Here is a 13,874-nt window from a genome sequence, read left to right as displayed (position 1 = left end):
AACATCAGCTGTTGAGTTTCTGCTCGCACCTTGGCCTCCGAGTTAGAAGCTTGTGGTTTTCAGCCACACGCGAGCTTGAGCTCATCACCTAGGCCGACACACAGAATCCCTACAGTGTAGGGAGAGGCCATTCAGCCCATTGAGTCTGCACCAACAACGATCCCACACAGGCCCTATCCCCATAACCCCGCCATTCTCTTCACACTGAGCGGGCAATTTAGTACGGCCAATCAACCTAACCTGCACATTCTTGGCGTGTGGGTGGAACACCCACGCAGACACGGGGAGAACGTGCAGACTCCGCACAGAAAAGGCTGGGATCGAACTCCCGTCCCCGGCGCTGTGAGGCAGTGATGCTAATGGAAAACGCAGGAGGAACAGCAGCCACTGGGCATATCTAAAAATGAGGTGTTAACCTGGTGAAGCTACAACACAGGAGTACTTGCATACCAAACAGCATTAGCAGCAAGTGACAGACAGAGCTAAACAATCCCACAACCAATGGATCAGATCTAAGCTTTGCAGTCCTTTCACGTCCAGCCGTGAATGGTGATAGACAATTAAACAACTCACTGGAGGCTTCACAAATATTCCCATCCTCAATGATGGAGGAGCCCAGCACATCTGTGCAAAAGATAAGGCTGAAGTATTTGCAACAATCTTCAGCCAGAAGTGCCGAATGGATGATCCATTTCGGCCTCCTCCAGTGGCCCCCAGCATCTCAGATGCCTGTCTCCAGCCAATTCGATTCGCTCCACATGATATCAAGAAAAGGCTGGAGACACCGGGTACTGCAAAGGCAATGTGCCAAGATAATATTCTGGTAATAGTACTCAAGAGTTGGGCTCCAGTACAGCTACAACACTGGCATCTACCCAACAATGTGGAAAATTGCCCAGGTGTGTCCTGTACACAAAAAGCAGGACAAATCCAACCCAGCCAATTACCGCGCAGTCTACTCTCGATCATCAGTAAAGTGATGGAAGGGATTATCAACATTGCAGTACCTGCTCAGCAATAACCTGCTCAGTGATGCCCAGTTTGTGTTTTGCCAGGGTCACTCAGCTCCTGACCTCATTACAACATGGACGAAAGGAACTGAATTCCAAAGGTGAGGTGAGAGTGGCAGCCCTTGATATCAAGGCCACATTCGACCGAGTGTGGCATCAAGGAGACCTCACAAACTGGAATCAATGGGTATCAGGGGGTAAACTCTCTGCTGGTTGGAGTCATACCTAGTATATAGGAAGATGGTTGAGGTTGTGGAGGGTCGGTCATCTCAGCTCCAGGAAATCTCTGCAGCAGTCCCTCAGGATAGTGTCCTAGGCTTAACAATCTTCAGCTGCTTCATCACTGATCTTCCCTCCGTCATAAGATCAAAAGTGGGGATGTTCGCCAATGATTGCACAATATTCAGCACCATTCGCGACTCCTCAGACACTGAAGCAGTCCATGTTCAAATGCAGCTAGATCTGGACAATATCCAGGCTTGGGCTGACAAATGACAAGTAACATTTGCGCCACACAAATGCCAGGCAATGACCATCACCAATAAGAAACACTCTAACCACTGCCTCTTGACATTCAGTGGTGTAATCATCACTGAATCCCCCTCTGTCAATATCCTTGCAGTTACCTTGGACCAGAAACTCAACTGGACTCACCACATAAACACAGTGGCTACAAGAGCAGATCAAAGGCTAGGAATACTGTGGCAAGTAACTCACCTCCTGACTCCCCAAAGCCTATCCACCATCTACAAAGCACAAGTCAGGAGTGTGATGGAATACTTCCCACTTGCCTGGATGGGTGCAGCTCCAACATTCAAGAAACTTACACCATCCAGGACAAAGCAGCCTGCTTGATTGGCACCACATCTACAAATATCCACTCCCTCCACCACCGATGCTCAGTAGCAGCAGTGTGTACAATGTGTACATTGACCCAAATAGGCGCCAGACTATGACAACTTGGGGAATTTCACAGTAACTTCGTTGCAGTGTTAATGTAAGCCTTACTTGGTGGCTAATAAATAAACCTTACTCTACTTTACTTTTACAATCTACAAGATGCATCGCAGCAATTCACCTAAGATCCTTAGACAGCACCTTCCAAACCCACAACCACTTCCATCTAAAAGGACAAGGGCAGCTGATACATGGGAACACCACCACCTGCAAGTTCCTCTCCAAGCCACTCACCGACCTGACTTGGAAACATATCGCCGTTCCTTCACTGTCACTGGCTCAAAGTCCTGGAATTCCCTCCCTAATGGCATTGAGGGTCAACCCGCAGCACATGGACTGCAGTGATTCAAGAAGGCAGCTCACCGCCATCTTCTCAAGGGCAACTAGGGATGGGCAATAAATGCTGGCCAGCTAGCGACACCCACGTCCCACGAATGAATTTAAAAAAGCCACTGTGCCACACAGCCACCTCTAGGTCACTGGAAAGTTCTGATAAAAGATCAATCTGACCTGTGTTTGCCCACAGATGCTGCCTAATCTCCTGGGTGTTTTCAACACATTGAGTTCAACATTGCACAGCCTTTGCAAATTGATGCTCTGCGCTGGCTCGACACATTGAGTGTCAAATCAAATATGACTTCCTGACTCTTACTTTTAGGCTTTCATTAAGCTTGGCAGCCTGTTTGAAGGGCAGCATCCCTGATAAAGCAATGTTGCCTTAGTGCTGCCTGGGAGTGGCCACAGAGATTGTGTGCCCAAGTCTTTGACAATGAACTTGAACCCACATTCCTTCGACTCACAAGGTTAACAAAGCGAATCAAGCTATCATACAGGACGTGATGAATGTTCGTAAAAAAGGGGGTGGAGACGGGAAGCCAGTTGCCAGTCTGTCAGAAAGTGCTGGAATTACATGAAAAACCTCTTTGCTGTGCAAAGATCTCCTTCACCGTGGAAATACTGAGTTAGACTCCTACCATGACGTGTACGCTAGGTTTGCTCATTGACACTTGCAAAGCCTCTTCCTGTTCCTTGCCCCATGATTATCACCTGGTTTGATTTTCTTAACCACTGGCTTCCTGTTTTTGTCCTTCATCTGCTTGATGTCGAGCAGGTCGTGAGGGTTCCCGTTGTGCTGCGGCCAGAAGTACACAAACACCCTGGACCCACTGCTTCCACAGTCTATCACCACTCCATAGTTCAACTCCTCATCATTGGTATCTGTCGCTTCCATGTCTTCAATCCTGGACATGTATCTACAAAAAGAGAGACTGATTTAAAAACAATACGCAACTTATTAGCTCAGCTAGGTGCCGCAGGGGCGGCAGTCTACTGCGCTGACAAGATCATGTGATTCTTGTCATGCAAAGACAAATAACATTTTTCCTTCCTTATAAAACCAACCAATTTGATCTATTCACTTGTCTGCAGGTTTGCAGTGTCTCCCTTGACAGAAGGGGACACCTGTATAAAAGCTGAAGACAGATTGGTAACTGGCCCTCCCTAACTGACAAGCCAGCAGAGACCTGGAGAAGTTTATTTATTAGTGTCACAGTAGGCTTATATTAATGCTATAATGAAATTACGGTGAAAATCCCCTAGTCGCCACACTTCAGCGCCTGTTCGGGTACACTGAGGGAGAATTTAGCATGGCCAATGCACCTAACCAGCACATCTTTCGGACTGTGGGAGGGAACTGGAGCACCTGGAGGAAACCCATACAGACAAAGGGAGAACGTGTAGACTCCACCCAGACAGTAACCCAAGCCGGGAACTGAACCCGGGTCCCTAGCACTGTGTATCACCAGTGCTAACCACTGTGCCGCCCCACACATTCAGCTCCTCTTCTCAATCGGTGGTCACGAGGCCCAAAATGTCCTGTACACGAAGACGAACAGGGAGAAAGGAGGACAGAACCTCACTCATGATGCTGCAAATTTGACAAAACATTTCTTCTTAAAGTTACAATTCTTTTGGTGTAGCTCATAAAGAACAAAGAGCAGCACAGCACAGGAACAATCCCTTCAGCCCACTAAGTCTGTGCCGATCATGTTGTCCCACCTAGACCAACCACCTGTACCCCTCCACTCCGCGCCTGTTCATGTGTCTATCCAGATAAGCCTTAAATGTCCCTAATGTATGTGCCTCAACCACCTCACTTGGCAATGCATCACAGGCCCCATCTCATGCTGAGATTTTAACTTTCAAAGGTTCTCCTCCCTTTTGGAGGAGATTCTGGTCATTGTTTTGAGGGCACACAACAGGAGAGATTTATTGGGTAGAGCATCGACACGTTCTGCTGCTCTCCCTACAGGCCAAACTGCAGGCCCTGCAATCTCTGGCCAATCAACACTCTGGGCCAAAGCCTTCACTTGGCTGATGGAGGTAACGTCACAAACACAACTTAACAGTGCCTTGAAAACAGCAACAATGCCCCATTCAGAATGAAGACGGACGGGGATGGGGGGGGGTGGCGAGACAAGCAGCAGCAACACAAAGGAATTAGGGTCCAGCTGAAAAGGTGGGTCTTCAATCTGAAACTGCTGCCTTTGGTCTGATATGTAGTCACCATGATTGTGGACTTACTGTTAAAGCTGCAGGCAACTGAGCAACTGTTGTCTTCAATTTAACATCACACTAACTATTTACAAGGAATCTCTACATGGAACCATCTTTCTCCGTGTCCTGTTATGATGTGATTTGCAGCACTGGTGAAAAGTCTACGGGCGGAATTTTCCCATTATTTATCGGTGTCAGACTCTGACTGAAGAACAGCGTGTATTTCTCCCGAGAGACTGATATCAGAAGCACTGCTGAGCTTTCAAACCAGATCTTCAGCCATTCTGAAGGAAAAAAACCGGGGAGGGTGCTGGGAAAGGACAGGATCTGATAGGCTTGGCAAGGCCATCTCCACAGAGATCGGGGCACCATCTTTAAAGGGTACCCTGATCAGAACTGATATTAAACTGCCCAAGCACCCACTATCCAAAGGCATCGGAGCCCCTCTCCACCCACTGCACCATTATTGGGGTCTCTCCTACCTGCTCCCACAATCATTATGATGGTATCACCCACCCCCCCCCCCCCCCCCCACACTGCTCCCCTCCCTCCCCCCCCCACCGCCGGTGTCCACTACCTCCCTCAATGCCAGGCTCCCCCCCCCTCTCACTGGCCCCTTCCCCTGTCACTGCCAGGTTCCCTCTTTCACAGGCCTCAGCACTCCCATTCTCCTATCCCACACAACAGGAATGTCATGCGATTGGGCTCCCCAGAGGGCCTGTCCTTGGCACAGATGGTCACAAGCGGGCACTGCAATGCCAACCTGTGGTCCTCACCCCCAGCCAGGGCACTGCACTTATCCTGGCGCTCTTGGTGGGATCCCCTCGACTGCTTCACCTCCTCAAATAGCGGCTGGAGCCTTGTCGATGTGCAATATGAATATTTGGTGAGGAGGGACATGTGGCTAGGAAGCCCTTTAATCATATTTAAATTTAGTGAAATTTGTTATGTAACTAGCAAGTGGCGAACATAGGGGAAAAATCACCCCTGATATATTTATATTTATATTTAATCTTTATACTACGATCATGAGCCTTTCAAAGGTTAGGAAAGGACGATGCTGGTGATAAGGGTTCAGGGAGAAAGTTCTACGTAGCCTATCCAGCAAAAATGAACATTGTGCATTTGTGACGATCAGACATCTCAAAGGGCTTTACAGCCAATGAAGTCTTTTTGAAGAGCTGTCAATCTTGTGGAAAAGGTGGCAGCTAATTTGCACAAAGCAACTCCCACAAACAGCAATGTGCTAATGAGCAGACAATCTGATGCTGACTGAGGGATAAATATTGGCCAGGTTCTCCGGAGTAACTCCCTGGATCATCTTTGAAATAATAATTTTATACATCCACCTGCAGAGGGGGACCGAGCTTCAGTTCACCATCTGATCTGAAAGACGGCATTTCCCATCAGTGCGGTACTGCACCCAAGTGCCAACCCTTAAATTTGTGCTCCAGCCCTAGCGTGGGCTTCGATGAGAACTTGAGACATCATAGCACGCAATACAACCAGGGAGGTTATGTTGCAGCTATATAAAGCGCTGGAGAGACCACACATGGAGTACCCCTTATTTGAGAGAGGATATACTGGCACTGGAAGGGGTGCAGAGGAGATTCACTGGGTTGATTTTGGAGTTAAGCAGGCTGGCTTATAGGAGAGACTGAGTAGACTGGGACTACACTCATTGGAATTTAGAAGAATGAGGGGAGATCTTATAGAAACATATAAGATAATGAAGGGAATAGATAAGATAGAAGCAGGGAGGTTGTTTCCACTGGCGGGTGAAACTAGAACTAGGGGACATGGCCTCAAAATAAGGGGGAGCCGATTTAGGACTGAGTTGAGGAGGAACTTCATCACCCAAAGGCTTGTGAATCTGTGAAATTCCCTGCCCAGTGAAGCAGTTGAGGCTACCTCATTGAATGTTTTTAAGGCAATGATAGATAAATTTTTGAACAGTAAAGGAATTAAGGGTCATGGTGAGCAGGTGGGTAAGTGGAGCTGAGTCCACAAAAAGATCAGCCATGATCTTACTGAATGGCGGAGCAGGCTCAAGGGGCCAGATGGCCTACTCCACTGTGCCACCGTGCCACACTAGTTGTTATGCTAAAACAAAGGGTAAATGATGAAAAATCAGAAGGTAAAGCATTTCAAGAACCCCAAACATGCGAAGAAAGAAAGAGCTATTGCTGCTATAACTTGTCAATAAGAATGGTGCAACAGACCAGTGGACAATCCTTAACTCTTAAATTACCTTTAAAATAATTAGACAACGCCTGGCTAGATAGTGTATTGATGTGGAGATGCCGGCGTTGGACTAGGGTAAACACAGCAAGAAGAAAGAAACCTGGTGTTGTCAGACTTCTTACTGTAGATGGCACATTAACAGGACTGTACTAAATCAGAACTGGATGCTGGCTCTCAATTGGGGTGGGCTAAAATTAACAACAGGAAATAAAGTATCAATGTGCCAATTCCACTACACAGTGGATGCTGTGGGAACATGCACAACGCAGAGTGAGAACAAGGTCAGGCTTGCTGCGATGTACTCTGTAGTCAAATACCTGCCAATATGCACTGCGCAGGCTAGCAATGTGAAGAGCACTCACAGGTGAGAGTGTCAGAGGACTGGCAGTCAGCCAGCAGACACCTGTAGGAGTGCTGAGGTGAAATTGGGAGTTGTGGGGTTTGGAGGGCAGGGGGAGCAGGAGCGATGGGATGGTGAGAATGGGGTACAGAAGATTCAGATGCCTGGAGAAATTGAAAACTGACAGGTTAAACAACAACGTGCCAAGGATTTTCAGCTCTTGCATGTTGCCTGGCACTGCGGGTGCCAGCTCCTATTGAGTAGCAAGTGGTGCAGAGATTTTGATAAAGCTGTAAGAGATAGGAGCTCCTGCTGAAGCACACCATCATGATAACAGCATCTGAAGGGCTTGTATTAACTAGAAGACAATTGATATTGAATATTGCTTATGGCGTAATAAGTTTAAATCTCCAAAGATTGCCAGCTTTCACATTCGTAAGTGGTGTCAAAAGGTGACGAGTCGTCTCCAGCCCCCTGCCAAAGAACTAAATTGCTGCATTACCCTGTATTAAATTTCAAACAAAAGACAATCCTGCCCTTCCAAGTTGTTGGTTCAACACCACGTCAATTAGTATCTGCTGCCGACAGACTGCAAAATGAGTGGGAATTGCTTCCGATTGCTCCCTATAGATCATTAGAAATCGAGTGTATGTTCGCTGGTAACGCTGTTTATAGCCGCCGTAATTTGTTTCTGTAAGCAGAAATTTTCACTTTCCTGTTGTGGCATGAGAAATTCTATACTCTTTGGTCATAAGATGTTGTGCAATATTGAAGTAAATCATATTAGGCGCGTGGAGATTGACCCTTATCTGCACATTTTCCTTCAATTTGGCCAAATTATCGCACATGAGCTCTGAAGCACGGCTTCACTACAAAGTGCGTAGCTCATCATACTCAAGGAGCAAAGTACTGTTAAGTATGATGTGCATTAGCAAGAAACCAAGAATAATCAATTCAATTAGTCTTCTGGATTCAAATTGTTGAAGGGGCAATGTGGGATTAAATCAGACAATCCTGGCAGCAGAGCAAAATCTCTAAAAATGCAGAGAGCAGTGAGGTACTTATTTTAAAGTAAAGTTTATTTATTAGTCACAAACAGGCTTACATTAACACTGCAATGAAGTTACTGTGAAATTCCCCTAGTCGTCACACTCCGGCGCCTGTTCAAGTCAACGTACCTAACTATTTGTTCTTATTTCCATCATACACTTTATTGGATTGTCCCTCCAAGACTACAGTATCAGCATTTTTCTATTCTGTCCCTTCCAAACTCAAGATACACCCCCTTATTCTGATTTACAATGAAGAATCCTCCAGTCAACTCCTAAGAATTGTCAAACCTACCTGGTTTAAGTCTTCACTCAATCCAAGCTGGGCAGCTATCTAACCTCAGTCTCACTTTCTCCCCACTCTTTACATCCTTGATATTTATTCTACATTATGTGCCACACCCCAATGCTGCACGATCGGGGCAGCACAGTGGCACAGTGGTTAGCACTGCTGCCTCATAGCCAGGAACCTGGGTTCAATTCCCAGCTTGGATCACTGTCTGTGCGGAGTCTGCATGCTTTCCCCATGTCTGCATGGGTTTCCTCCTACGGTCTGAAAGATATGCTGGTTAGGGTGCATTGACCTGAAGAGGTGCCGGAATGGAGCGACTAGGGGAATTTCACAGTAACTTCATTGCAGTGTTAATGTAAGCCTTACTTGTAACTAATAAACAACCTTTAAACTTAAAATTAAATCGAGAAACTACCGGTTGTCAGAAGTTAGGTGGTCACATCTGCCTTTTGAAGTTGGTCAAAATCCTTACTCTAATTGCAGTCTATCTAATAGTAATGGCTCTAATTCCAGTCATGACACAATCAAATTCTCAGACATTAACCAGAGTACATGAGAAAACTCAGCAACAATGACTAACGAAAAATACTTAACATACGATTGCATACAGCAGCAGCACAGTTAACAATTTACAAGTATGAATTTGGCATTCAATAAGCGACGTTTCCAAGATATGCACACAAAGCTCTGGAATGTTCCTTTTAATCATTTTTTTTAAAAATCAAACAAATAAAAACAATTTGAAAATTGTCATGTTTGCAACTACTGGCTCCGTGATATTTAACCCCAACACAGACGCAGAATAAAAGCAGCTGAAGATTTAGTGAAAGCCTATTTTAAGATTGCTGAACTGCTGAATGAAAAAGAAAGAAGTCATTGCGTCAACCCCTGGGTGCATACATCAAAATTTCCAACTTGCAACAATTTCAGAAGTACACATTTGATCAGAAGGGTCCACTGCCAGGCTGCTGCTTGTGGAGACAGTGAACACGGTACCATCCGAGTCTGCGTCACCTATAACTGAGAGAAGCCTCCCCTCAGATTAGCCACTGTGCTGCTTCCATTAGTACAATTTTAGCTCAAAATATCACCTACAAGCACAGGTAATTGCTTTATGCATTGCAAGGCACATTTCAAACAACTGACCGACTGATCGGAAAAGCCAGGCGAATCACCAGAAAGCAATGCTTCCACAGGCAGTGACATGCTTTTGTGACTCATTTTGCTCCTGTTTTGAATCTCACAGAACTGGTTACTGATACTGAAATACACGACATTTGAAACAGAAAATTTGTGACTTGCTTTCCTGATCAAAAGCCTCTCACAATTAGAACTGGAAAATTTAACAGAGAATGACATTAAATACATCATTCTTCCTTTAACAGATGCCCAAGGAGGGGCTCCTTGTTGGTCCAATTAATAAGTTTGTTGTTTAACGTAGAACGACTGTGGAAACCATGGAGGTCCCATGTTTGTTCCTCCAGTTCATGCACGAGTTAACTGATCTCACCCAGGCTATGCAAACGTACTCAGTTTCCCCTAGCACTCCAGGTTAGGGAAGAATTGAGGTGAAAGAAAATCACTAATGGGGACAAATAATGATTCAGCAAATGGACAGCACAGAGGTTAGCACTGCTGCCTCACAGAGACCTGGATTCAATTCCAATCATAGAATTCCTACAGTGCAGGAGGAGGCCATTCAGCCCATTGAGTCTACACCGATCATAATCCCCCCTATCCCCGTAACCCCACATATTTACCCCGCTAATCTCTCTAATCGACACATCGGGCACACTAACGGGCAATTTAACATGGCCAATCAACCTAACCCGCACAAGTTTGTACTGTGGGAGGAAACCAGAGCATCCGGAGGAAACCCATGCAAACACGGGGAAAACGTGTAAACTCCACACAGTCGGTGATCCAAGCCAGGAACTGAACTCACGTCCCCGGAGCTGAGAGACAGCGGTGCTAACCACTGTGCCACCGTGCTGCCCTTGGGTGACTGCCTATGTGGAGTTTGCACATTCTCTCTGTGTCAGTGCAGGTTTCCTCTGGGTGCTCTGGTTTCCTCCCAGAGTCCAAAGATGCACAGGTTAGGTGAATTGGCTACGCTAAATTGACCCTTAGTGTCCCAAGATGTGTAGTTAGATGGATTAGCCATGGCAAGTGTGTAGGGTTACCGAGATAGGGTGGGGGAGATGGCCTGACAGGAGTATCTTACCCAGGCAGACTCAATGGCCCAAATGGCCTTTTTTTTGCACTGTAGAGATTTTACGATTCTACGTAACATCACAGTTCACACTGAAAAGTTTCCTCTGAAGTGGGATTGGCACGTCAGTGAGAAGAAGCGACGGGATGTTCTACGATGTGTGGCATTTGGCGGTTGGAGGGCGCAAGAGCTTAAAATAGAAAAATGAAGCATACAGAAACAATGTGAGATTTTTATTGAAGCAGCTGGACATCAATCATTCCTGGAAACACGCACTTGAGAGCAAACTGGTACTTCCCTACACTGATACCCTGGGCACAGGGTTGCCTTCTCAATAGGAGGAAGCCGTTTCCATCAAAACACATCAAGAAGGTCAGTGTCAGATGGAACAATAAATTGCGATTATACATAAACTGTCATATCTGGGAAAGAAAATGAACAGCAGAGCACAATGTGCGCCGATGGGACCAGATTACATGAGGAAACGTTCTCTGGACACAAACTTAAGATGTTCAAAAATAGATCATTGCTTTTGCAAGAGCGGGGGAGCTAATAATAGTTAATCCTTAATCTTGCAAAGCCTCTCTCTGTGCTTACCTCTCAAACATCAGGACAACCTAAAAGACAGTATGCAATTCTCTGAAGCGGTCAGAGATGAATTCCTTCGTACATCAAGGGTAGGGATAAGCAGAAACGTTTTTAAAGCAAGCTTACAATTTGCAGCTTGATATCACTCCATCATATAGCATTATCTACTGCATCAATGTGAGTAACTTGGAGGTGTTCATTTCTAAGAAGGCAGTTGTTTGAAATGCAAGTCGATTTACTGGATTAATGAGAGACTGGGTCGAGGTTACAGAGATAATCAATAAAAGATTTTTCCACTTGGGAAATTAGGTGGAGGACTATTTTAACACACAAGCATACAAGATTCTGAAGAGGCTTAGACTGGATAGACATTGAGAGGTTGTTTCTTCTGGCTGGGGAAATCGAGAATGGCCTCAAGATAAGGATTGATAAGGCCTGGTACAGTGGCTGGCATTGCTGCTTCACAGGGCCAGGGACCAGGGTTCGATTCTCGGCTTGGGTCACAGTCTGTGTGGAATTTGCACATTCTCCCTGTGTCTGCGTAGATTTCCTCCACGTGCTCCAGCTTCCTCCCACAGTCCAAAGATATATGAGTTAGGTGGATTGGCCATTCTAAATTGTTTCTTAGTGTCAGGAGACTCGTTAGGGTAAATATGTGGGGTTATGGGGATAGGGCCTGTGTGGGATTGTGATTGGTGCAGACTCATTGGGTTGAATGGCCTCCTTCTGCAATGTAGGGATTCTAGGGTTTAGGACTGAGGGAAGAAGATATTTCTTCACTCAAAGTTGTGAATCTTTGGAATTGTCTACCCCAGAGTATTGTGGTGTCCACTGTTGAGTTCATTTCAGATTGCGATCTATAGATTTTTTGAAAAATCTCTCAGGGAATCAAGAGAAATGGAGAGCAGGAAGAAAAATAAAGTTGAAGTGGATCAGCTTTGATTGTACTAAATGGCAGAGCAGACTCAAGAGGCCAAATAGCCTACTCCTGCTTCTATTTCTTATGTAAACATTGTGAAAATTGTGCATTTGGCTCACACTTGGTGGATTAGTGCAAAGCTTTCCAAAATGTGCACCAAAATTTTAAATCAATTAAAGCCTGCTTCAAAGGACACTACCAATAAGCTGTCTGTGTGGACTTTGCACATTCTCCCTGTCTCTACATGGGTTTCCTTCCGGTACTCCGGTTTCTTCCCACACTCCAAAGATGTGCAGGTTAGGTGGATTGGCCATGCTAAATTGTCCCTTAGTGTCAGAAGGGCTAGCTAGGGTAAGTGCATGGTGTTATGGGAATAGGGCCTGCGTGGAATTGTGGTTGGTGCAGACTCGATGGGCCAAATGGCCTCCTTCTGCACTGTAGAATTCTATGATTTTCTTTCTTCTCTGAAGCAAACAGCCACAAAGCCCTAACTGCTTTACTGTAATCCTTTATCAAAATAAGGGCAGCATGGTGGCACCTTCATTACAGTGCCAGGGACCTGGCTTGGGTCACTGTCTTTGCGGAGTCTGTACGTTCTCCCAGTGTGTGGATTGCCTCCGGGTGCTCTGGTTTTCTCCCACACTTCAAACGATGTGCTAGTTAAGGGCACTGGCCTTGCTAAAACCTCCCTCGGTGTACCTGAACAAGCGCCAGAGTGTGGCGACCAGGGAATTTTCACAGTAACTTCTTTGGACTGTTGATGTAAGCCTACTTGTGATAATAATAAATGAATTAAATCGTTGGCAGCGCAAAATAAGGCAAAGTGTTGATACTCAAGAGTATTTTTTTGTCGGTGGGTCAAAATCTTAGACCCTATATCGTCATGCAGATACCATCAATCCACAATTGACCCTCTGTTTGTGAATGAAGCTGTAAAGTTATAAAATTCATCCTCTTGCTGTAATTTCTATCATTGCCTCTCTTCTTCTGTGAGAACAGAAGTAGAGGCCAGGGGTCCTCTTGGAAGTCAGATGGAAAGCTTTTGCCTGTCAGCTATAGACTTCAGTGAGCCCCAGGGATCAAATGCTCCGAGGAACCATACTGCAGCAGCAGAATCAATAGCTTCAGGAGATGATGGAAGGGGACAAACACTGCAGAGCAAAAACATTGATCAAAAATTCTTGAACTCCAGTTATTTTGAAGAGTAAAGCTTGTGTGGCAGCCACTTTGCAAGGTAGCCATTTCACACAGTTCAAGATCCCACCAGCAACAATGACTAGTTTCTGCAATTCTGGTGCTGTTGATTAAGGGATAAATGTTGGGACAGGGCAACCAGGAGAATTTCCTGATTGTTTTCATATAGTGCCATGGAATCTTTTAACATTCAACTTGAAACACTAAAGGAAGTAGACAGGATTTTGATGCAATGTCCCATTCAGGAGATGGCACCACTGACAATATAGCACCTCCTCAGTGCTGCATTAGAAAGTCAACCTAGATCAACTCCTGAATAAGAACAGATCAGCTTCAGGTGATTCACTAAAGTACATCAATACCTACTGCCTAGATTCGCCAATGAAGGACAGGATGAAGTGCCAGGGAATTTCTGGCTGCGCAGAATTTTAATGAACATGAATTTTCAATCACAGGAAAACATTTGGAAGATTTCTGATCCATAAACATTTCTTCTGGATTCATTTAAAACAA

At 45.5% G+C, this 13,874-nt stretch overlaps 1 protein-coding gene across 1 annotated transcript in view; it reads right to left on the bottom strand.

Moving 5' to 3' along the window:
* The window catches only part of LOC145354503 (ectonucleoside triphosphate diphosphohydrolase 4-like), an 84,070-nt gene that overhangs the window by 48,923 nt on the left and 21,273 nt on the right, over positions 1-13,874 (bottom strand). The window contains exon 4 of the mRNA XM_080205927.1: positions 3,015-3,220. Within this exon, the coding sequence (XP_080062053.1) occupies positions 3,015-3,220 (206 nt within the window). The remainder of the gene's footprint in view (positions 1-3,014; positions 3,221-13,874) is intronic.

The sequence above is a fragment of the Carcharhinus amblyrhynchos genome, chromosome 17, assembly GCF_965287045.1.
Source record: "Carcharhinus amblyrhynchos chromosome 17, sCarAmb.v2.hapA, whole genome shotgun sequence".
NCBI classification, from domain to species: Eukaryota; Metazoa; Chordata; class Chondrichthyes; order Carcharhiniformes; family Carcharhinidae; genus Carcharhinus; species Carcharhinus amblyrhynchos.
The sequence above is the reverse complement of the archived record's forward strand: the minus strand, read 5'-3'. Positions and strand labels throughout refer to the sequence as shown.